The 26,419-nt window shown below is 43.8% G+C and overlaps 5 protein-coding genes across 5 annotated transcripts in view; all 5 read left to right on the top strand.

Annotated features, from left to right (window-relative positions):
- Nucleotides 1–3,897: 3,897 nt before the first annotated feature.
- LOC125377054 lies at nt 3,898–4,332 on the top strand. The gene has a single exon (XM_048389863.1). The coding sequence runs from the start codon at nt 3,898–3,900 to the stop codon at nt 4,330–4,332; it is 435 nt and encodes a 144-aa protein (XP_048245820.1).
- A 13-nt stretch (nt 4,333–4,345) lies between these two features.
- Nucleotides 4,346–4,960, top strand: LOC125377053. Its single transcript, XM_048389862.1, has one exon. It carries the CDS (start codon nt 4,346–4,348, stop codon nt 4,958–4,960), a length of 615 nt encoding a protein of 204 aa, XP_048245819.1.
- A 13-nt stretch (nt 4,961–4,973) lies between these two features.
- Nucleotides 4,974–5,468, top strand: LOC125377052. Its single transcript, XM_048389860.1, has one exon. It carries the CDS (start codon nt 4,974–4,976, stop codon nt 5,466–5,468), a length of 495 nt encoding a protein of 164 aa, XP_048245817.1.
- A 73-nt stretch (nt 5,469–5,541) lies between these two features.
- On the top strand, nt 5,542–6,006 carry LOC125377051. The gene has a single exon (XM_048389859.1). It carries the CDS (start codon nt 5,542–5,544, stop codon nt 6,004–6,006), a length of 465 nt encoding a protein of 154 aa, XP_048245816.1.
- Nucleotides 6,007–14,522: 8,516 nt separating this feature from the next.
- The window catches only part of LOC124152400, a 53,330-nt gene continuing 41,433 nt past the window's right edge, over nt 14,523–26,419 (top strand). Inside the window, exons 1-5 of the mRNA XM_048389632.1 lie at nt 14,523–14,640; nt 19,919–20,007; nt 23,055–23,111; nt 24,784–24,913; nt 25,507–25,610. Coding sequence (XP_048245589.1) covers nt 14,598–14,640; nt 19,919–20,007; nt 23,055–23,111; nt 24,784–24,913; nt 25,507–25,610 — 423 coding nt within the window. The 5' untranslated portion in view covers nt 14,523–14,597. The remainder of the gene's footprint in view (nt 14,641–19,918; nt 20,008–23,054; nt 23,112–24,783; nt 24,914–25,506; nt 25,611–26,419) is intronic.

Genomic DNA, 26,419 nt, shown 5'->3' with positions numbered 1-26,419 from the left:
AATGGCCTATAATCGAGAAGCCTTGTATCATAACTATTTGATAGTGATTCATAAACACATAATCAGCATATAGGCGGAATCGTACAATCCAATCTGCTTTTAGAGATTTCTTATGGACATGGAAAAGGTTTTGTCGATTTTATTGTCTTACTGTTCCGCTGTCTACATTTTCTTTGTTAATGATTAAAAAAAGCTGCGTGTGAAGTTATTATTGTTGGTTTTCTAATTCATATGAGCTGACTTCAATATTCTTTGAAAATATTTTCTTAAAAAATGTCCAAATATATAGAGAGTCAAATTTACTTCTATTGAATTGTAACCTACCCTCGCGACATATTCACCTTTGAAAAAAGTAATGAAAACCAGAAACATGTTTGAACTGGCTTCTGTCGACTTCTTTTCTCACTTCAGCCAGATCGTTTTCTAAATGATGAATTATATATCAAATACGAGTAAACATAGACGGTGTGTATCATACCGGGATCTGGAGACCATGCATACCATGGCAACATACTTCATCGGTAATACAAACAAAGACAAATGCTTGTATATAGTTGAATGGTATTCCTCATCAGGACGTTCGAACACAATTTGAAGTACATTCACCATTGCTCAGGGGGCACGGGTGGCCCAGTCGTCTAAGGCGCCGCGATTCGCTGTGCAGAGTTGCGTCCCTTGGGCACGCCAGAAACCTATGATTGTGGGTTCGAATCCCGGTTCGCCCCGATTATGTTTCTAGGTTTGTCAGCACCATACCCGTGCTCGTGGGTTTCACCGAAGTGGTAAACGTCTGAGACCTGCATCACTTCAGGCTTTCCTTCCACATTAAGCTGAGACGCCGCGATATAACTGGAATACTGTTCAAAGCGGCGTTAAACCCAACTCACACACTCACTCACTCACCACTGCTCAACAAAGGCGTGTTATAGATGGCTACTGATCATATCTTACCATGACCCGTGATGATAATCACACAGAATACTTCCTTGATATGAATATTAGTGCAAGGAATTGGATGAAATTGAAAAACAAATTCAAAAATCTTTTCTTCCAGGAAAATACCCAAATAAGATATTGCCCAAGAACAACATGCTCCAGGGGTTGTCCTTTGAATGTGTGGAACATACGCTGTGGATCCGAACACAGTTGTATATTTTGAAGCCGTGGCCGTACAAATAGTCCAACATTGATTCCCTACAAAATCTAAAATATGTAACCTACATAAGGTGAGCTAGGGTACCGCTGTTTGTATTTGTTAGGAGTGAAGTCGTTGTTTATCACGAGTTGTATGCAGTGCTGCCTAACTTATCTATTTTCAAATTCGGTCATTTGTTAGTTTGATTTCATTTAATACATTTTATTTCTTGGCTAATCATGGAAAGCGTTGATTGGGTGTTTCATACGCTGTTTATATCAATATCAATCCCTGTTTTGTCTGGCTCAGACTGGATTATTTGCATGCTGCCGGACCAGCTGAAATACGGCGTTAGACTTCGGACCCTAAAACGACAAAACTGGACATTGATAAGCGCAATATTGTAAATGGAAACAATTGATACTTACCAATCAAGCGCCAACATAATAACTGGAATACCTTCTTACATACTCTCCACACGCAGCATGATACATTCAATTTCGAGAATGTTTTTCTTCAATGCATTTCTTTTATAAGCATATCTACACAATGGAGATTCAAAGCAAACTAGTGTCCACGATGGGGTATCCCAGTAATGTGGTGTCCACGGATTATCCCAGTAAAGTAGTGTCCGCGATGGGGTATCCCAGTAAAGGAGTGGCCACGATGAAGTATCCCAGTAATGTGGTGTCCACGATGGGGTATCCCAGTAAAGTAGTGTCCACGATGGGGTATCCCAGTAATGTGGTGTCCACGGATTATCCCAGTAAAGTAGTGTCCACGATGGAGTATTCCAGTAAAGTAGTGTCCACGATGAAGTATTCCAGTAAAGTAGTGTCCACGATGGAGTATCCCAGTAAAGTAGTGTCCACGATGAAGTATCGCAGTAAAGAAGTGTCCACGATGAAGTATCCCAGTAAAGTAGTGTCCACGATGAAGTATCGCAGTAAATTAGTGTCTACGATGGAGTATCTCCGTAAAGTATTGTCTACGATGGAGTATCAGAGTAAAGTAGTGTCCGTGATGAAGTATCCCAGTAAAGTAGTGTCCACGATGAAGTATCTCCGTAAAGTAGTGCCCACGATGAAGTATCCCAGTAAAGAAGTACCCACGATGAAGTATCCCAGTAAAATAGTGTCCACGATGGAGTATCCCAGTAAAGTAGTGTCCACGATGGAGTATCCCAGTAAAGTAGTGTCCACGATGAAGTATCCCACTAAAGTAGTGTCCACGATGAAGTATCCCAGTAAAGTAGTGTCCACGATGGAGTATCCAAGTAAATTAGTGTCCTTGATGAAGTATCCCTGTAAAGTAGTGTCCACGATGAAGTATCTCAGTAAAGTAGTGTCCGTGATGAAGTGTCCCAGTAAAGTAGTGTCCACGATGAAGTATCTCAGTAAAGTAGTGTCCGTGATGAAGTGTCCCAGTAAAGTAGTGTCCATGATGAAGTATCTCAGTAAATTAGTGTCCTTGATGAAGTATCCCAGTAAAGTAGTGTCCACGATGGAGTATCCCAGTAAAGTAGTGTCCGTGATGAAGTGTCGCTGTAAAGTAGTGTCCACGATGAAGTATCCCACTAAAGTAGTGTCCACGATGAAGTATCCTAGTAAAGTAGTGTCCACGATTAAGTATCCCAGTAAAGTAGTGTCCGTGATGAAGTATCTCGGTAAAGTAGTGTCCACGATGAAGTATCCTAGTAAAGTAGTGTCCACGATGAAGTATCCCAGTAAAGTTGTGTCCACGATGAAGTATCCCAGTAAAGTAGTGTCCACGATGAAGTATCCCACTAAAGTAGTGTCCACGATTAAGTATCCCAGTAAAGTAGTGTCCGTGATGAAGTATCTCAGTAAAGTAGTGTCCACGATGAAGTATCCTAGTAAAGTAGTGTCCACGATGAAGTATCCCAGTAAAGTTGTGTCCACGATGGAGTATCCCAGTAAAGTTGTGTCCACGATGGAGTATCCCAGTAAAGTAGTGTCCACGATGGAGTATCCCAGTAAAGTAGTGTCCACGTTGGAGTACTCACTAAAGTAGTGTCCGTGATGAAGTATCTCAGTAAAGTAGTGTCCACGATTAAGTATCCCAGTAAAGTAGTGTCCACGATGGAGTATCCCAGTAAAGTAGTGTCTGTGATGAAGTGTCCCAGTAAAGTAGTGTCCACGATGATGTATCACACTAAAGTAGTGTCCACGATGGAGTATCCCAGTAAAGTAGTGTCCACGATGGAGTATCCAAGTAAAGTTGTGTCAACAATGGAGTATCTGAGTAAAGTAGTGTCCGTGATGAGGTATTCCAGTAAAGTAGTGTCCACGATGAAGTATCCCAGTAAAGTAGTGTCCACGATGGAGTATCCCAGTAAAGTTGTGTCAACGATGGAGTATCCGAGTAATGTAGTGTCCACGATGGAGTATCCCCAGTAAAGTAGTGTCCATGATGAAGTATCCCAGTAAAGTAGTGTCCACGATGGAGTATCCCCAGTAAAGTAGTGTCCACGATGAAGTATCCCAGTAAAGTAGTGTCCACGATGGAGTATTCCAGTAAAGTAGTGTACACGATGGAGTATCCCAGTAAAGTAGTGTCCTCGATGAAGTATCCCTGTAAAGTAGTGTCCACGATGAAGTATCCCTGTAAAGTAGTGTCCACGATGGAGTATCCCAGGAAAGTAGTCCACGATGAAATATCCCAGTAAAGTAGTGTCTACGATGGAGTATTCCCGTAAAGTAGTGTCCACGATGAACTATCCCAGTAAAGTAGTGTCCACGATGGAGTATTCCCGTAAAGTAGTGTCCGTGATGAAGTATTCCAGTAAAGTAGTGTCCATGATGAGGTATTCCAGTAAAGTAGTGTCCACGATGGAGTATCCCAGTAAAGTAGTGCCCACGATAGAGTATCCCAGTAAAGTAGTCTCCACGATGAAGTATCCCAGTAAAGTAGTGTCCGTGATGAAGTATTCCAGTAAAGTAGTGTCCACGATGGAGTATCCCAGTAAAGTAGTGTCCACGATGAAGTATCCCAGTAAAGTAGTGTCCGTGATGAAGTATCCCAGTAAAGTAGAGTCCACGATGGAGTATCCCAGTAAAGTAGTGCCCACGATGGAGTATCCCAGTAAAGTAGTGTCCACGATGGAGTATCCCAGTAAAGTAGTGTCCACAATGGAGTATGCCAGTAAAGTAGTCCACGATGAAATATCCCAGTAAAGTAGTGTCGACGATGGAGTATTCCAGTAAAGTAGTGTCCACGATTAACTATCCCAGTAAAGTAGTGTCCACGATGGAGTATCCCTGTAAAGTAGTGTCCGTGATGAAGTATCCCAGTAAAGTAGTGTCCACGATGAAGTATCCCAGTAAAGTAGAGTCCACGATGGAGTATCCCAGTAAAGTAGTGCCCACGATGGAGTATCCCAGTAAAGTAGTGTCCACGATGAAGTATCCCAGTAAAGTAGTGTCCGTGATGAAGTATCCCAGTAAAGTAGAGTCCACGATGGACTATCCCAGTAAAGTAGTGTCCACGATGAAGTATCCCAGTAAAGTAGTGTCCACGATGAAGTATCCCAGTAAAGTAGTGTCCGTGATGAAGTATTCCAGTAAAGTAGTGTCCACGATGGAGTATCCCAGTAAAGTAGTGTCCACGATGAAGTATCCCAGTAAAGTAGTGTCCGTGATGAAGTATCCCAGTAAAGTAGAGTCCACGATGGAGTATCCCAGTAAAGTAGTGCCCACGATGGAGTATCCCAGTAAAGTAGTGTCCACGATGGAGTATCCCAGTAAAGTAGTGTCCACAATGGAGTATGCCAGTAAAGTAGTCCACGATGAAATATCCCAGTAAAGTAGTGTCCACGATGGAGTATTCCAGTAAAGTAGTGTCCACGATTAACTATCCCAGTAAAGTAGTGTCCACGATGGAGTATCCCTGTAAAGTAGTGTCCGTGATGAAGTATCCCAGTAAAGTAGTGTCCACGATGAAGTATCCCAGTAAAGTAGAGTCCACGATGGAGTATCCCAGTAAAGTAGTGCCCACGATGGAGTATCCCAGTAAAGTAGTGTCCACGATGAAGTATCCCAGTAAAGTAGTGTCCGTGATGAAGTATCCCAGTAAAGTAGAGTCCACGATGGACTATCCCAGTAAAGTAGTGTCCACGATGAAGTATCCCAGTAAAGTAGTGTCCACGATGAAGTATCCCAGTAAAGTAGTGTCCCTGATGAAGTATCCCAGTAAAGTAGTGTCCGTGATGAAGTATCCCTGTAAAGTAGTGTCCACGATGAAGTATCCCTGTAAAGTAGTGTCCACGATGGAGTATCCCAGTAAAGTAGTCCACGATGAAATATCCCAGTAAAGTAGTGTCCACGATGGAGTAATCCCGTAAAGTAGTGTCCACGATTAACTATCCCAGTTAAGTAGTGTCCACGATGGAGTATCCCAGTAAAGTAGTGTCCGTGATGAAGTATCCCAGTAAAGTAGTTTCCACGATGAAGTATCCCAGTAAAGTAGAGTCCACGATGGAGTATCCCAGTAAAGTAGTGCCCACGATGGAGTATCCCAGTAAAGTAGTGTCCACGATGAAGTATCCCAGTAAAGTAGTGTCCGTGATGAAGTATCCCAGTAAAGTAGAGTCCACGATGGAGTATCCCAGTAAAGTAGTGCCCACGATGGAGTATCTCAGTAAAGTAATGTCCACGATGAAGTATCCCAGTAAAGTAGTGTCCGTGATGAAGTATCCCTGTAAAGTAGTGTCCGTGATGAAGTATCCCAGTAAAGTAGTGCCCACGATGAAGTATCCCTGTAAAGTAGTGTCCACGATGAAGTATCCCTGTAAAGTAGTGTCCACGATGGAGTATCCCAGTAAAGTAGTCCACGATGAAATATCCCAGTAAAGTAGTGTCCACGATGGAGTATCCCAGTAAAGTAGTGTCCGTGATGAAGTATCCCTGTAAAGTAGAGTCCACGATGGAGTATCCCAGTAAAGTAGTGCCCACGATGGGGTATCCCAGTAAAGTAGTGTCCACGATGGAGTATCCCCAGTAAAGTAGTGTCCACGATGAAGTATCCCAGTAAAGTAGTGTCCACGATGAAGTATCCCAGTAAAGTAGTGTCCACGATGGAGTATCCCAGTAAAGTAGTGCCCACGATGGAGTATCCCAGTAAAGTAGTGTCCGTGATGAAGTATCCCAGTAAAGTAGTGTCCACGATGGAGTATCCCAGTAAAGTAGTGCCCACGATGAAGTATCCCCAGTAAATGAGGGATGCAACCCTGATGCTGTGTCCCTGTACAATTCTTGTCCAACCAAAATATTTATATTATATTTATGTGGCGTCGGAATTGGATCAATGATATATTGATTCAGTATTGAGGCATAGGTTGCTGAGGACCACTTCTTATCCCGAATTACCAAAGCAGTATCGACAAATGTGGCATCCCAGACAAAGATGATCCTCCATGATATACTGATCTCCGGGGTTTCACCTCATGATGCAAGTATAAATAAACATTCCATTTCTATTCCCTTTTTGCAATTATCAAAGAGGGGGTGATATCTTTTTATGAACATTTGAATGTGAAGAGGCCTCTCGAAACCAACATTATTGTTTCCTTTTCATATTGTGAAGCGTCAGTTCCGAAACAGAAACACAATGAAACAAAAGAGCAACGTGGAACAGAGGAACAGGAACTGAGACCTCACTACAGACGTAGGTGGAACGTAGCACTGATTGATTTAAAGATTGGTTTAGCACATTTGTGGACATGATATACCAGGAAAGAAGTGTGTCCCAGCAAGTCATGCTTGTCTTAAGAGATGATTGGGTGGTCGGGCTCGGAGACGTGGTCGTCTGAGTGCCAAAGTTTCCCGACGGCGTGGGTTGTTACTCATAATATCAACCTCTTGATGAGAAACAAGTGGTTCAACAAAACAGCAGCGTTGCTTACTGCAGTGTTTAAATAAAATGCATCTCACCGAATACCCGGCAGATATCTCATGTTTGATGTCAAACAAGTATCATCTGTGCGTGGTTCATTACTTGGCTGTGCTCATCAACACAAAGAATACCAATAGGTCCTTATTCTTTATTAAAATTAGTCACGCCGAAGACCCGGGTTCGATTCCCGACAAGGGTACAATGTGTGAAGCCCATTTCTGGTGTTCCCCGCCGTGATATTGCTGGAATATTGCTAAAAGCGGCGTAAAACCGTACTCACTCACTCACTTTATTAACATTCGGTCATTTCAATATTGAAAACACAGCATCGAGATTTCTTGATAAAGTGTATATGACGTCGAGACTGAGCCTGCATTAAGTAAATGAAAGCAGGTACAATAGTATCTACATAATTTCAGTTTCATTAATTACAGATATGTGAATTTTTTTCAGGGGCTGATTTCTCTTTTGACTTCAACGCTGTCAGCTATGGAATCGTTGTGGATGACAATGGGGTGGTAAAACAATCGTACAGGCGTACACGGCTAGCAAAGCACCCTCTTCCCTACCGCAAATGTGTCATGGCAAACAAGGAACTGACTGGGCCACAACCGCTGTACTGGGTTCTCGCCACGACAATACCCACACGGACCCCCGGCAAGCTCCTCACTGTCGTTTTTTCTCACAAACCTCACATCAGTATCAATAATAACATTAGAAAATTAATTCAATATGACAAACATAGTTGCTCCATCTCCCTAACATTGGATAAATTCGGGAAAATAGCGATGTCTGCGAAGGCAATGCAACACAGAAGAACGTTCGCAGAAGGAAAAGATTACCAATTCATTAGTGATCCGGCTCCTGCGAAGAAAAGAAATACACAATGGACTTTCTATATAGGATTTCTGGTAGATTTTATTGGGAAACAGATAACAGCCATTGATGTGGATGAAGCGAAGACATTTATTTCCTTCACAGAGATTGACACAAAAAGGCCGTTGTCGGTTCTTCTCCAGATGGATGGTGCGAAAACTGTGCAAATTCAACCGCATTCACAATTAAACATAACTCGTCATCTTGGAATTTACCTGGGGGGCTTGTTAGCCCGTAATTGACCCAAACATATCAGAACTGGGCTTCATGGGTCAGGTGGTCAGGCTCGGTGACGTGACTAATTCCATAACATCGTATCGCAATTGCGTGGATCGATGCTCATTTTGTCAACCACTGGTTCCGACCTGGTTATTTACAGTAAACTACGGTTATAACGAACTCAAAGGGACTACTATTTTTAGTTCGTTATAACCGTAGTTCGTTATAAGCATATATACTGCATAACTACAGCAAATAGTCGGGACTAAAAAGTTAGTTCGTTATATCCGTCAGTTCGTTATAAGCGTGTTCGTTATAACCGTAGCTGGAACATTGCAGCGTTAAATAACAAACAAACAAAACATCTTGATATTGACTTGGACGTCTTGTTAGCAGCCCCTATAGATAAATCATCTTCCCGAGGCAAAGGAGTTATCTGACTATAAAAGTCCAGTTTCCACCCTTGTCGAACTAGGCTGGTATTATGGAGTTTGGCTGGACTAACGAGTCTATGCATAGTCCAATCAACCGAAATCGAAATCCGGTTCGTAAACTGTCGTGCAGATTTCGCTCGACTGCAGTATTTGCAAAGCATGTGCACCGCCAACTCGTTGTCAACAGATATTATTCCAAATCTTTTCATCTTTTTAATCAAGGTGCTCACGTGATTTGATGTATTTCGCGATGTAAGACCCGGTTTTATCACAATATAGATCTTGATTATCGATCAGATCGTCCTGACTCGGCGCCACCATTTTGATACGAGAGGTGGAATCTGATTGGTCCATAGTAGAGGCTTAGAAGGGACATAACTGGTAATAGCCACTGGTGGCGCTACGATCGAGCCCAGTAATTCCAGCCTAGTTCGGCAAGGGTGGAAACTGGACTTTTAAAGTCAGTTAACTCTCTTGCCTCGGGAAGATGAGGCCTGTATGACAGGAGGGATGACTTATACTTCAGTCAACTTACGCTTTATGTCGAGCACTATCCAAGCAGTCTCAACCTTTGGTATCTACATTCACAACATTTTGAGGTTCAATCGAGAATACTCTTTTTACGAAGAATTCTAAAAGCGCCATACGACTTTTGCCCCAAAGTTGTTTAACCAGGGATCCGGCATTCAAGGCCAAAGTAATGTTTTCAAAATGTTTGATGTCAGACATGTGGAGAACATTTAATGCATCAGGTGACAAAAAGCGTCCAGTTACCCAGTTTGACTTGTACCTTATGTCCTCGGGTGTCTCTGACGGGTGCAACAGATTGGGCAGGATATGCTTACCTTTTCCAAACACCTGGTATCGTCACTCATTGATTGTCGGACTACCCTCGCCTGTCGTCCAACACAGTGATATACCCTCGTCTGTCGTACAATACAGTGATATACCCTCGCCTGTCGTGCAACACAGTGATATACCCTCGCCTGTCGTGCAACACAGTGATATACCCTCGCCTGTCGTGCAACACAGTGATATACCCTCGCCTGTCGTATAACACAGTAATATACCCTCGCCTGTCGTGCAACACAGTGATATACCCTCGTCTGTCGTACAACACAGTGATATACCCTCGCCTGACGTATAACACAGTGATATACCCTCGCCTGACGTATAACACAGTGATATACCCTCGCCTGACGTATAACACAGTGATATACCCTCGCCTGACGTATAACACACTAATATACCCTCGTCTGTCGTACAACGCAGTGATATACCCTCGTCTGTCGTACAATACAGTGATATACCCTCGGCTGTTGTACAACAGTGATATACCCTCGCCTGCCGTTCAACACAGGGATATACCCTCGACTGGAGTACAAAACAGTGATATACCCTCGTATGTAGTACAACACACTGATACACCCTCGTCTGCCGTATAACGCAGTGATATACCCTAGCCTGTCGTACAACACAGTGATATACCCTCGCCTGACGTATAACACACTGATACACCCTCGCCTGACGTACAACACAGTGATATACCCTCGCCTGACGTATAACACAGTGATATACCCTCGCCTGACGTATAACACTAGTGATATACCCTCGCCTGACGTATAACACAGTGATATACCCTCGCCTGACGTATAACACTAGTGATATACCCTCGCCTGACGTATAACACAGTGATACACCCTCGCCTGACGTATAACACTAGTGATATACCCTCGCCTGACGTATAACACAGTGATATACCCTCGCCTGACGTATAACACAGTGATATACCCTCGCCTGGCGTACAAAACAGTGATATACCCTCGTCTGTCGTACATGTATAACATAGTGATATACCCTCGTCTGACGTACAAAAGAGTAATATACACTCGTCTGCCGTACAACACAGTGATATACCCTTGTCTGCCGTACAACACAGTGATATACCCTACCCTGACGTATAACACAGTGATATACCCTACCCTGACGTATAACACAGTCATATACTCTCGCCTGACGTATAACACTAGTGATATACCCTCGCCTGACGTATAACACAGTGATATACCCTCGCCTGACGTATAACACAGTGATATACCCTCGCCTTACGTATAACACAGTGATATACCCTCGCCTGGCGTACAAAACAGTGATATACCCTTGTCTGTCGTACATGTATAACATAGTGATATACCCTCGTCTGACGTACAAAAGAGTGATATACCCTCGTCTGAGGTACAACACAGTGATATACCCTCGTCTGCCGTACAACACAGTGATATACCCTACCCTGACGTATAACACAGTGATATACCCTCGTCTGTCGTACAAAACAGTGATATACCCTCGTCTGCCGTACAAAACAGTGATATACCCTCGTCTGCTGTTTAACACAGTGATATACCCTCGTCTGTCGTACAAAACAGTAATATACCCTCGTCTGTCGAACAACACAGTGATATACCCTCGCCTGACGTATATAACAGTGATATACCCTCGTCTGTCGTATATAACAGTGATATACCCTCGTCGGACGTATAACACAGTGATATACCCTCGTCTGTCGTACAACACAGTGATATACCCTCGCCTGACGTATAAAACAGTCATATAACCTCGCCTGACGTATAACACAGTGATATACCCTCGCCTGACGTATAACACTAGTGATATACCCTCGCCTGACGTATAACACTAGTGATATACCCTCGCCTGACGTATAAAACAGTCATATAACCTCGCCTGACGTATAACACAGTGATATACCCTCGCCTGACGTATAACACTAGTGATATACCCTCGCCTGACGTATAACACTAGTGATATACCCTCGCCTGACGTATAACACAGTCATATAACCTCGCCTGACGTATAACACAGTGATATACCCTCGCCTGTCGTACAACAGAGTGATATACCCTCGCCTGGCGTATAACACAGTGATATACCCTCGCCTGACGTATAACACTAGTGATATACCCTCGCCTGACGTATAACACTAGTGATATACCCTCGCCTGACGTATAACACAGTCATATAACCTCGCCTGACGTATAACACAGTGATATACCCTCGCCTGACGTATAACACTAGTGATATACCCTCGCCTGACGTATAACACTAGTGATATACCCTCGCCTGACGTACAACAGAGTGATATACCCTCGCCTGACGTATAACACAGTCATATAACCTCGCCTGACGTATAACACAGTGATATACCCTCGCCTGTCGTACAACAGAGTGATATACCCTCGCCTGACGTATAACACAGTGATATACCCTCGCCTGACGTATAACACTAGTGATATACCCTCGCCTGACGTATAACACTAGTGATATACCCTCGCCTGACGTATAACACAGTCATATAACCTCGCCTGACGTATAACACAGTGATATACCCTCGCCTGACGTATAACACTAGTGATATACCCTCGCCTGACGTATAACACTAGTGATATACCCTCGCCTGACGTATAAGACAGTCATATAACCTCGCCTGACGTATAACACAGTCATATACCCTCGCCTGACGTATAACACTAGTGATATACCCTCGCCTGACGTATAACACAGTCATATAACCTCGCCTGACGTATAACACAGTCATATACCCTCGCCTGACGTATATAGAGAATACTACACTCATTCTCGTTAGATACCATTTTTACGAAACGAGTGGACTTTCTATGGTATCTGACCGAGCGAAAGCGAGGTCAGATAACATAGAAAGTTCACGAGTTATGTAAAAATGGTATCTAACGAGAATGAGTGTGGTATTTTATTTATTACCTACGTTAAATATATATTCAAGTGTAAATAAATAACAACTTTCGTTCGTTGACAGACCAAACTGAAACCGGTTGCAAAATCTGGTTGCGCATGAATATTGATATATGCCCAAATATGGGCATTGTTGACATTTCTATGCATACGCATTAACAACATGCGCCTGCAGTTGTGTTTGCAAACAAAACAACACCGACGCTCAAGATCCTTTTGGAAGACATTCTTCAACTACGGTAATTCAAGGGCCATGTTGCTAGTACGAAGGACACCTATATGAAAATTTGAAAAGTCACATTAGCGCCGCGATATGAATATCGGATTAACAGTCGGTCACTCGCACTGCCGGTGTCCCGTCTGTGCAATCAAAATGGTTCGGTTTCCTTGATCTATTAGCTGAATTTATATCATGTTCGTACCATTTTGGAAGAGGGATATCCGAGTGTTCGCCTAAGACATTCATGTTAACTGTACTGAAGACGTGAAAATCAACAAACTCAAGTCTGCTTGCATGTCAGTGACAGCTTCGACCGATCGAAGGGCAAGGTCACCACCGGAATAAGAAAAGACAACCGTGATCTAGGCCTACTCACAGCGTTTTAGTTAGAAATAGGGAATGTTATTGTTCACATTTGGGATGTTTGGGGCCACAAAATCAGAAGTCAGGCACACTTCCACGTAGTTTTCGAATTATTTGTATCAGAACTGTTCACTTTTAATGATCTTGGTCGTGCAGTCGTGTACGTTCATTCATGAACAACACCTCCCGTAACAGCGCCACAAAATACCCTTCGAAGGGGACACTGGTGGCACAACCGGACCATCCCAAGTAAGTCTAAATATCTGTCCAGATAGTTTAAACAGACTTCATTTCACCACGCTTATCCTTTTACGTTAAATCAAATTGAAAGTTGCGAAAGTTGTCGGGTGCGTCACGCTCATGGGGACCCTCGCTCTATTGATCGGTAGTCGTACAGTGTAAATGGATATAGCTCGATTATATAATGTCTGTAGAAGCTCCATGCATAACTTATATATAATGCAAACCGAATTTGATGCGTGTGACTATTTTGTTTGGTTTAATAAAGTGTTTGTAAATATCTCTCGTTCTCATTTATTTCTTCAGTTCTGCCTTGTAGTTTCAAAATGAATGACGTCTCGCGATTTTTTTATGAATGAAAAAAGTAGTCCCGGTGTGACAGAGGTCACGGTTATCCAATCAAAACGGATAAAACAAGGTCAACCTTGAACAACACACGTGTGACGTACGGATTTAGTATATTACCATCTGTATCTTCACCACGTGGGTAATAAAACACAGAGATATACCCTCGCCCGACGTATAACACAGTCAAATAACCTCGCCTGACGTATAACACAGTGATATACCCTCGCCTGACGTATAACGCTAGTGATATACCCTCGCCTGACGTATAACACAGTGATATACCCTCGCCCGACGTATAACACAGTCAAATAACCTCGCCTGACGTATAACACAGTGATATACCCTCGCCTGACGTATAACACTAGTGATATACCCTCGCCTGACGTATAACACAGTGATATACCCTCGTCTGTCGTACAACAGAGTGATATACCCTCGCCTGGCGTACAAAACAGTGATATACCCTCGCCTGACGTATAACACAGTGATATACCCTCGTCTGTCGTACAACAGAGTGATATACCCTCGCCTGGCGTACAAAACAGTGATATACCCTCGTCTGATGTATAACACTAGTGATATACCCTCGCCTGACGTATAACACTAGTGATATACCCTCGCCTGACGTATAACACAGTGATATACCCTCGTCTGTCGTACAACAGAGTGATATACCCTCGCCTGGCGTACAAAACAGTGATATACCCTCGCCTGACGTATAACACAGTGATATACCCTCGTCTGTCGTACAACAGAGTGATATACCCTCGCCTGGCGTACAAAACAGTGATATACCCTCGCCTGACGTATAACACAGTGATATACCCTCGTCTGTCGTACAACACAGTGATATACCCTCGCCTGGCGTACAAAACAGTGATATACCCTCGTCTGACGTATAACACAGTGATATAATCTCGCCTGACGTACTATAATGTACATTAGTGTATATCAGTTCTAAAATTCCAATGCTATCTTTTCAAACATGGTCGTTCCCACGGCCATTTAACCTCTACTTGACAATCGTCCACGTGCCTTATTCGTCTTTCTGCTTCCGTTCACTATGGGATTCGGTATTTTTTTTACACTTGTATTCATCGCTGTGGGTAAGTATCGATTTGGCTTGGTTAATTCTGATTGCATGGTGTTTAATAATTAACGTTCATTGAGTTATAACAGGCATGTTGTTTGATTATTGGACACACGTGAACACAGCAAGCCACAAGCGGTTGTACCTCCTACGTCTTACTCGCGAGGGGCGGTAGGCTGGTCGAGTGGTTAAAACGTTCGTTCGTCAACGATGAAGACCCGGGTTCGACTCTCCACATGGGTACTATGTGTGAAGCCCATTTCTGGTGTCCCCCGCCGTCATATCGCTGGAATACTGATGAGCGCGGCGTCAAACAAGCAATGTGTGACCGATTCTCTCGCTATTACACCGCACGTTGGCCTGATGGTTTATGGGGACATGTAGTGTATACACGCCTGTGAATTATTAACTCTGACTGAAACGGGAATGGAATAATGTTGGAGCTCACCTATACAATATTGACAGTCCAAATATGAGAGGTTTTGTGTGCTGTGTTCTCCTCTGTCGACCTGCATGGTAACCCCCGACAGTGACTCAAAGGTATCAATCAGTCTCAGCGCACTTACTGGCACGGACCCTTTAGATGGACCCAATGACTGCAGTTGTGAAATATAAATTGTCACCGAGAGTGAATATGTAGCGCCGAATTCCTCGTTTCTCCCCATTCCTTGAATATAATTGAGGAGTTTCAAGGAATGGGGAGTTATGTGGATATGTCCCTCTTAAAACACGTTCCTACTCCAAAGTTGACAGAACATGCTAAAGCGACGTATAACGTGCATTTAAAGATCAGCTCGCTGTGGAGCACGTGCACCACCCGCAGAGAACACAACCAACTGTCCATCCCTGGAGTGCTCAAACACTAGTATGAAGTCAAGGGTGTGTTTTAACAGCGTACATCCTCCTCTGGCTGAAATTTGATGTAGACGCAGCATTTTTCGAGTCATCAATGGGCGCGTCCTTCGTATCACAGGTCCGGGTTAGAATAGGTCTTCAGCAACCCAGGCTGGCTGTAAAAGGCGATCCGTGAAGGTCCGGGTTAGAATAGGTCTCCAGCAAACCAGGCTGGCTGTAAAAGGCGACCCGTGAAGGTCCGGGTTAGAATAGGTCTCAAGTGAAACCAGGCTGGCTGTAAAAGGCGACCCGTGAAGGTCCGGGTTAGAATAGGTCTTCAGCAAACCAGGCTGGCTGTAAAAGGCGATCCGTGAAGGTCCGGGTTAGAATAGGTCTTCAGCAAACCAGGTTGGCTGTAAAAGGCGACCCGTGAAGGTCCGGGTTAGAATAGGTCTTCAGCAAACCAGGCTGGCTGTAAAAGGCGATCCGTGAAGGTCCGGGTTAGAATAGGTCTTCAGCAAACCAGGCTGGCTGTAAAAGGCGATCCGTGAAGGTCCGGGTTAGAATAGGTCTCCAGCAAACCAGGCTGGCTGTAAAAGGCGATCCGTGAAGGTCCGGGTTAGAATAGGTCTTCAGCAAACCAGGCTGGCTGTAAAAGGCGACCCGTGAAGGTCCGGGTTAGAATAGGTCTTCAGCAAACCAGGCTGGCTGTAAAAGGCGACCCGTGAAGGTCCGGGTTAGAATAGGTCTCAAGTGAACCAGGCTGGCTGTAAAAGGCGACCCGTGAAGGTCCGGGTTAGAATAGGTCTTCAGCAAACCAGGCTGGCTGTAAAAGGCGACCCGTGAAGGTCCGGGTTAGAATAGGTCTTCAGCAAACCAGGCTGGCTGTAAAAGGCGACCCGTGAAGGTCCGGGTTAGAATAGGTCTTCAGCAAACCAGGCTGGCTGTAAAAGGCGATCCGTGAAGGTCCGGGTTAGAATAGGTCTTCAGCAAACCAGGCTGGCTGTAAAAGGCGATCCGTGAAGGTCCGGGTTAGAATAGGTCTCCAGCAAACCAGGCTGCTGTAAAAGGCGATCCGTGAAGGTCCGGGTTAGAATAGGTCTTCAGCAAACCAGGCTGGCTGTAAAAGGCGACCCGTGAAGGTCCGGGTTAGAATAGGTCTTCAGCAACCCAGGCTGGCTGTAAAAGGCGACCGGTGAAGGTCCGGGTTAGAATAGGTCTTCAGCAACCCAGGCTGGCTGTAAAAGGCGACTCGTGAAGGTCCGGGTTAGAATAGGTCTTCAGCAACCCAACCTGGCAGTAAAAGGCGACCGGTGAAGGTCCGGGTTAGAATAGGTCTCCAGCAAACCAGGCTGGCTGTAAAAGGCGACTATGCTTGACGTAAGAGGCGACTAACGGGATCGGGTGGTCAGGCACGCCGACTTGGTTGATGGATGTCATCGTATCCCAATTGCGTAGATCGATGCTCATGATGTCAATCAATGGATTGTCTGGTCCAGACTCGAATATTTACAGACCGCCGTCATATAGCTGCAATACTGCTGAGTACGGCGTTAAACAACATACAATCGGGCGTCCTGCCGAGTCGGAGCGGTTATATTATCGATATTGTGTGAAATGTGGCTGGCCCACAGACTGATCTGTCCTTAACATGGGTACTGACCCGGTGTCATTCCTGATTGATGACTCGTGATGCTTCAGATTGTTGATAAAAAAAATTGTCTGCCATAGACATTGTTGCAATATGGTTTTTATCAAATATTTTGGCTCGTAGTTTTAATTAATGAAATATATACATCTTATAAACTAACCAGTCCCCATGCAAAATCCCATTCATTAAGTAAACAACTGTACGTTGTTATCGTACCACTGTGACAAGGGCTGACCACTATGGACTATACACGACATAAGTGTTTCAATCTACCAATGTAAGTGCCGTGACACAATATGTCAAATATGTTTAAGAACAAATCGATGCGGGCACAGCTTGGTATGAAAAGATCTGGGAGTGTGTTATCATATGGGGCATAGTTCGACTTTTTTCAGAAAACAGGCCGACATTTTGCTTCATTCGTGATAACAGAGTTAATAAACCACGAGGAGGGCAGCGGGAGTGGTGTTTAATCCCTGGAGTGTTCTATTGTACGATAAACAACGACCACAAGTTGTGTATCGCGTGGCTATCTTATACTGACTATTAAACCATGTTTACTAATATAGGATCGGATTGTGTACAAAAATTTAATTTCTTACGTTTTGAGACAAGCCGGGTTTTCGGCCTTGCGATTGAATTAGGAGAATAAGAATTTTGAATCCGGGAAGAAATATTTCAGCACAGCAAGCATACCAAGAGACGTATGTCCTACTTATGCTAATGTGTACAATTTAGAAGAGCAGGGATATTCTGGAGCTATAGCGAACTGAGCCTAAACGCCGCGATTCTGACGTACCGTCGGTTTGAACTTTTCTAAGCCAGGTCAGATACCATGTCATGATGACGAACCAACCCATTGGAAATGCGGGTGCATCTGTCTTAAACGTGACCTTTGCTGAACAGTGGATGGTTGTCTTTGGTGTTAGTATTTTGACACTTCAGGTCTGTTTATGTTGACGTGTGTGACAAACAATAATGTGTTGGCATGGTTACGCTTCCAACACAATGTCATTTTTGTAGTTAGGTACGGCTGGTAAGTCTGACTGTTATAGTGTGCGTAGCAATCCTTTTGCTGAAATGAAACGATTTAACGTTTATATGAAACTAATGGCAATGTCCGAAAAATTTACTTTTTGGACATTGCTTCTTTTATTTTCAGAAGGTATGTAGTGAGTGAGTGAGTATGTTTTACGCCCCTTTTAGCAATATCACGGCGGGGGACATCAGAAATGGGCTTCACACATTGTATCCATGTGGGGAATCGAACCCGGGTCTTCGGCGTGACGAGCGAACGCTTTAACCACTAGGCTACCCGGCCGCTCTCAGAAGGTATGCTGATGGTACTTACAGACACCGACTAACGATGTCATGGCTGTCTGATGTCATGGCTGTCTGATGTCATGGCTGTCTGATGTCATGGCCGACTGGTTGTGTCATGCCTTAGTGATCATGACAAGGCTCACTGTCATGGCATACTGATATCATCACTTGTTATTGTGATATCACCTTACTGACGGCGTCCTGCGTAACTGATGATATCCTGGCTTATTGGTGATGTCATGCCATACGGATGATGTCATGCTACACGGGTGATGTCATATGGGTGATGTCATATGGGTGATGGCATGTGAAGAAGATACTCATAGATTACCCCATCCAAGTTAATGAGTTCTAAATTGTCATTGAACGGTCCACTGAACCAAGTCAGCGAGCCTGACCACCCGATCCCGTTAGTCGCCTCTTACGACAAGCATAGTCGCCTTTTACGGCAAGCGTGGGTTGCTGAAGACCTATTCTACCCCGGAATCTTGGTTGAACAAGTACCAGTCGGAGGTTTCACAGTTCAAGCCATACAATGAAACCTTGTTAGTCTGGACCTCGTTATTCTGGACACTGTCAGTCAGGAGGTTTCACTGTTCAGGCCATACAATGAAACCTTGTTAGTCTGGACCTCGTTATACTGGACACTGCCAGTCAGGAAGTTTCACAGTTCAGGTCATACATTGAAACCTTGTTAGTCTGGACCCCGTTATACTGGACACTGTCAGTCAGGAGGTTTCACAGTTCAGGTCATACAATGAAACCTTGTTAGTCTGGTTCTCGTTATACTGGACACTATCAGTCAGGAGGTTTCACAGTTCAGGTCATACAATGAAACCTTGTCAGTCTGGACCTCGTTATACTGGACACTGTCAGTCAGGAGGTTTCACAGTTCAGACCATACAATGAAACCTTGTTAGTCTGGACCACGTTATACTGGACACTGTCAGTCAGGAGGTTTCACAGTTCAGGTCATACCATGAAACCTTGTTAGTCTGGACCTAGTTATACTTGACACTGTCAGTCAGGAGGTTTCACAGTTCAGGCCATACAATGAAACCTTGTTAGTCTGGACCACGTTATACTGGACACTATCAGTCAGGAGGTTTCACAGTTCAGGTCATACAATGAAACCTTGTTAGTCTTGACCTCGTTATACTGGACACTGCCAGTCAGGAGGTTTCACAGTTCAGACCATACAATGAAACCTTGTTAGTCGGGACCCCGTTATTCTGGACACTGTCAGTCAGGAGGTTTCACAGTTTAGGCATACAATGAAACATCCGACTCCAAACTAAATCGTCCTTCTTACTAAATACAGATGTTGGCGGGGAGACTGCTGGTTACAGCGTTGGCTAGTCACGCTGAAAACCCGAGCTGCCGAAAGCGTCGTAAAACCACACTCACTTACTCGTACATACTTAGTCAAGGGAAACCCCCAGCACAATTACAGTGTCATCACGCTTCACGTTGTTTCATTGCACAGGCTATTGTTTGGAGTGTCCGAAATGTCATTTTGCACGCAACACCAATGAATGTGTGCTCCATAATGAGACCTGCAGTAACTTTGAAGACGTAAGTAGCCGCTTATACTTACTTACTTACTTACTTACTTACTTTGGAGATTTAACGTGCGCTTTCCGACTGATGCGTATTTCGCACACGGGCCCGGCCAGGCCATTTAATGTGTTTCCGAAAGGGGCGAAGGTGGTCTGTGCAACCCAAGAGGGCCGCTTATATATCTGTACAACCATATATCACGCCTCGGCTTACACTATCATCCTTAAAGTCTGTCACAGGCATTTAGAAGTTATACACATAAGGAAGATATTTTATGGATATCAACTTTATTGTGAGGAACACAACGTTTCGGAGTATAATTATGCTTACGTCTTAATGGCGGCTTATTGCTTTGATTCTTGTCGGTGTCAATTCTGTCGCTGGCTTCCATTTGCCCTTTGCTATTTCTATTGTTTTTACCTATCAGTGCTAATTATCCACGGCTTCCCGTTTGCCCATTGTCCAATTTCAATTACCAATCAGTGATAATTTAGTCCTGGCTTCCAGTTGTCCATACCATCAGCGCTAATGACTGTTAAGTGTTGGCTTCCATTGTCTATTGTTCATCACCTATCAGCGCAAATCATCTGTTGGCTTCTCTTGTTAGGTTTCCACCTTTTGTTATCTTATTACTTTTGTTGTTCTAACATGTACATATATAGACTCTCTGTCTCATAACATTCATTGAAAATTGCATGAAAATGGTCCAAAATGTACTCCAAAAATCTCTTAATAAAATACAACAATGGGCTGACAAATGGGGCTTCTCCCTTAACTCAGAAAAAACAACAGGAATAGTATTCAAACATAAAAACATGAAACCCGCCTCCCCAATCCTCCAGCTAAACAATCAAACAATCAAATTTCAAAAACAAACCAAATTCTTAGGACTTATTTTCGATGAACATCTCACCTGGGATGCTCACATCCAAAACCTAACAACTAAATGCAGTAAAGACCTAAACACCCTAAGATGCCTAACTGGCTCTAACTGGGGAGCCTCCAAAGATACCCTCCTCTCTCTCTACATATCACTAATTAGATCAAAACTAGACTACGACTGCGCCATATACAACACCCTAAACAACTCTCTATCTAAAAAACTTGACTCAATACAATATCAGGCTCTCAAACTAATTACACGCACCCAACATGGCACGTCCTACACCTCACTTCAGGCCTTAACAGGAGAAATGCCACTAAGTCTACGCAGGGAACAGCTAAGCTTAAATTTCTGGGCCGCGTCCCAATCAAACCCTCTCATCCAAAACTTAATAAACCAAAACATCAGCCCCAAAAACCAAGCTCTAGCTCGTAAACACCCCTTACTTACCCCAATATCCCAAAGAATAACGAACTACCTAAATGAACACCAAATTAAAAATCTTAAACAAAACTGCAAACAATCAAATATCTTCACCCCTAAACTTAAAATACCCAAAATAGACACAACACTAGCTAGCCAAATAAATAAACAAACCGACCCAAACATAGCTAAAACTACCACACTAGCATACATACACGAAAATTGGCCAAATTGGTGTCACATTTACATGGACGGATCCTCAGATCCGACCTCCAAACACACAGGTTTCGGAGTCCATACCACACAACCAACTAAAACCACACAATCCTTCCGACTCCCAAACAACCAATCAATATTCACGGCAGAACTAATGGGCATGGCCTCAGCCCTCCATAATCAAGAATCCAAAAACCACAAAAAAATCCTAATACTTACCGACTCCCTAAGTGGACTGCAAGCCCTCCAAAACAAAAATACCCAAAACCGACCTAAATTAATAAATCAAATACTTAAAAGCTCCAACGACCTAACTAAGGCAGGCAAAAAAATAACCTTCTTGTGGATACCCGCCCACGTAGGAATATACGGTAATGAAAACGCCGATAAAGCAGCTAAACTATCCCTCAAAATCCCAGAAATAAGCTTAAACTTACCCATCTCAAAATCAGAAATTAAAAGTGTAAACAAGCAAAAAATCACAAAAAAATGGCATAACCTATATCTAAACTCAAATAGCCAAATCAAAAAAGTGCTCAGCAAACCACTAACCAAACCAAAACCAAAAACCAAAAAACAGAGTGATCACTAAACTCCAAACAGGACACACCAACCTAAATAACCACCTAATTTTTTTTTTTTAAAAACACACTACAGGTAACTGCCCACACTGCAAACAACCAGAAACCCCAGAACACGCACTCATCCACTGCACACACTACCTAACACATCGAACCGCATTACAAACCACCCTCAATCTAAACAAGGCTCTCACTCTAGAAGCAATACTAAACCCACAAAATAAACTAGAAAACTTCAAGGCCTTAGGCGTATTCTTAATAAAAACGGAACTAATAAAACGCATCTAAAAACACAATAACCTACCAAATCAAAATCACATAAACAAACAAACATCCACCATACCCAGCTCCCTTAGTTCTCCTCCCCAACCCCATCGGCATCTATTCCAAATCTCAAAATTCCCAAATTCTATATAAGCAACCCATAAACCCCCCTCTTGGGTTGCACAGACCACTTTCGCCCCTTTCGGAAACACATTAAATGGCCTGGCCGGGCCCGTGTGCGAAATACGCATCAGTCGGAAAGCGCACGTTAAATCTCCAAAGTAAGTAAGTAAGTAAGTAAGTAAGTAAGTAAGTAAGTAAGTAAGTAAGTAAGTAAGTAAGTAAGTAAGTAAGTAAGTAAGTAACATTCATTTACCTGATAAAGGAGTAAGCATGTACTCCGAAACGTTGTTGTGCTCATAATAAAGAAGTTAACATCCATAAATTCTCTTATAAAATAATCATTAACGAATAAAGTCAGAATACAATATTGTGGTTCAGATGTACGCAAAGTGTGCACCCCGAGTTTTGCGTTCATAACGCCATAAACCCTGAGTGAGTGAGTTAAAGTTTAACGTCGCATCGGCATTATTTCAGCCATATAGCGACGAGATATACACTCTGAGAAATATTGAAGTCCGTTCTTACAAGTATTGATTGACGGGCCGGCCGGTTGTGTTGTTCTCCCATTGCAGGAGTGTATCGGCAGAGTGGACGAGTGGAAGATCACTATGGGATGCGGAACAGCAAAGGTAGGTTGATCAGTTAATCTGAAAATAAACATAGGTCATTAATATTGCGCATATTGCCACACCACACAGCGGCATGCTCAAAGCGCTACTATTACCCCGGTCACTGGATCAATGTGTATTCAACAATAATTCTCAGCTTCCTGGAGAGTATACAACCCTAGCTGCCTAGCTGCGGCGCTAGAAAGTTAACAACCACATTGTCATCTCATCCTACCGGGTACCCATTCACTGCTGGGTGAACAGAGGCACATTTCGAACAAAGTCACTTGCCCAAGTCACCACGTGTGTTACATGTGCTTTAGTTGGGAGAGGAACGAAGCCCCGGAAGCCTCTCCGCGACCGACGTTGCTTTAATTCGCCTGATTTGTGACCTATGCACTGTGCATAAGACCACGTGCCAGCACCAAACATACAAAACTTGAAAAATGCTATGCACAAAATTCAAAATTCTCTCTCTATATATATTGTCCTTAGACAAACTATCTATGAACATACAAACGAAAGCAATCCACATCGTGTTTGTCTGAAAGCAGTCGAATCCATGGCCAGACCCCACCAGTGATTAATATCATGAGCAAAGCCACTCACCCACTCATCCAACCACTCACTCACTCATCCACCCACTCACCCATGCACTTACCCACTCATACATCCACTCACCCACTAATACATCCCCTCACCCACTCATCCATCCTCTCACCTATCCACTCACCCGCTAATACATCCACTCACCTACTCATCCATCCACTCATCCATCCTCTCACCCATGCACTCACCCGCTAACACATCCACTCACCCATCCACTCACCCGCTAACACATCCACTCACCCACTCATCCATCCTCTCACCCATGCACTCACCCGCTAACACATCCACTCACCCATCCACTCACCCGCTAACACATCCACTCACCCATTCATCCATCCTCTCACCCATCCGCTCACACATCCACTCACCCACTCATCCATCCACTCACCCGCTAACACATCCACTCACCCACTCATCCATCCACTCACCCATCCACTCACCCGCTAATACATCCACTCACCCACTCATCCATCCTGTCATCCATCCACTCACCCGCTAACACATCCACTCACCCACTCATCCATCCACTCACCCATCCACTCACCCGCTAATACATCCACTCACCCACTCATCCATCCACTCACCCATCCACTCACCCGCTAACACATCCACTCACCCACTCATCCATCCACTCACCCGCTAACACATCCACTCACCCACTCATACATCTACTCACCCATCCACTCACCTGTTAACACATCCACTCACCCACTCATCCATCCACTCACCCATCCAGTCACCCGCTAACACATCCACTCACCCACTCATCCATCCACTCACCCGCTAACACATCCACTCACCCACTCATACATCTACTCACCCATCCACTCACCTGCTAACACATCCACTCACCCACTCATCCATCCACTCACCCATCCACTCACCCGCTAACACATCCACTCACCCCCTCATACATCTACTCACCCATCCACTCCCCTGCTAACACATCCACTCACCCACTCATACATCTACTCACCAATCCACCCACCCGCTAACACATCCACTTACCCACTCTAAATCCACTCACCCACTCATTGATCCACTCAACCACCCACTCATATTTAAAACATGGTCATTGTTTCAGAGGTGCGCTTATGAAGCTCTCCAGGCCAATGTGGACTGTCGGGGCACCAAGGCTCTAGGGGCAAGTGACAAATGCGTCGTGTGCTGCACGGGGGACACGTGCTTCCAGCGGCTCGACCACGTACAGAAAGGTGAAGGACGACATACTTTGTTTTAAAGACCAAAAAGCAAATAAACATAAATTCCATGTGGGACGAATCATATTTTTAAAGACCAAACCAGCGTACGAACTATTATATTCATGAGTCCGTCCGTGAAAACAATTAATAAAGGACTATATCCTTCCATCCTCCAGGCCAAATGTGTGGCATCCAGCTCTCTGAAACCATTTCCCGTTTAAAAAAAAAAATCTTCTGCGTGTTGATAAAGTATAAACAAAGACGGGAAGTAACCATGCCTGCAATTTTGTTTAACATCTTGTGTTTTAAACTCTCAACACTGATACAGAAATTGTGGCACCACAAATATATCAAAAACGATTAGCTCAACACATATAACAATGTCATTTAGTTTCCTTTTTTTCCCGACCGACTGCTACGTCTAAGGCATGGAGATGAGAAACACAAAATATAATATGGATGGCCTTAAAAAAATTATGAATCTATACATCAAAAAGTAATGGAAATGTACATTTGATGGATCCTCCAAACAATGCACCACTCACTCACCACTCACCACTCACCCAGTCACTCACCACTCACCCAGTCACTTACTCTTGTTTCAGCACTCGACCTGGTGCCCAAGGTCCTTCACTGTCCAATTTGCAATGACGAGGCGGATCCCCAGAACTGTCTTGATAATATACAACCCTGCCACGCTACTTCCCTGGTACTGTCTAGATAATAAATAACCCTGCCATGCTAATTCCCTGGTACTGTCTGGATAATATACAACCCTGCCATGCTAATTACCTGGTACTGCCCAGATAATATACAACCCTTCCATGCTAATTCCCTGGTACTGTCCAGATAATATACAACCCTGCCACGTTAATTCCCTGGTACTGTCAAGATAATATACAACCCTGCCATGCTACTTCCCTGGTACTGTCTAGATAATATACAACCCTGCCGTGCTAATTCCCTGGCGCTGTATAGATAATATACAACCCTGCCATGTTAATTCCCTGGTACTGTCCAGATGATATGCAACCCAACCGTGCTAATTGCCTGGTACTGCCCAGATAATATACAACCCTGCCATGCTAATTGCCTGGTACTGTCTAGATAATATACAACCCTGCCATGCTACTTCCCTGGTACTGTCCAGATAATAAACAACCCTGCCATGCTAATTACCTGGCACTGTCCAGATAATATACAACCCTGCCATGCTAATTCCCTGGTACTGTCCAGATAATATACAACCCTGCCATGCTAATTACCTGTTGCTGTCTAGATAATATTCAACCCTGCCATGCTAAATACATGGTACTGTCTAGATAATATACAACCCTGCCATGTTAATTCCCTGGTACTGTCTAGATAAAATTATACAACCCTGCCATGCTAATTCCCTGGTACTGTCTAGATAATATACAACCCTGCCATGCTAAATACATGGTACTGTCCAGATAATATACAACCCTGCCATGTTAATTCCCTGGTACTGTCTAGATAATATACAACCCTGCCATG

Source organism: Haliotis rufescens, unplaced genomic scaffold, assembly GCF_023055435.1.
Source record: "Haliotis rufescens isolate VD_foot unplaced genomic scaffold, xgHalRufe1.0.p SCAF_8, whole genome shotgun sequence".
Classification (NCBI taxonomy): Eukaryota; Metazoa; Mollusca; class Gastropoda; order Lepetellida; family Haliotidae; genus Haliotis; species Haliotis rufescens.
This window is presented reverse-complemented; position numbering and strand designations above follow the sequence as displayed.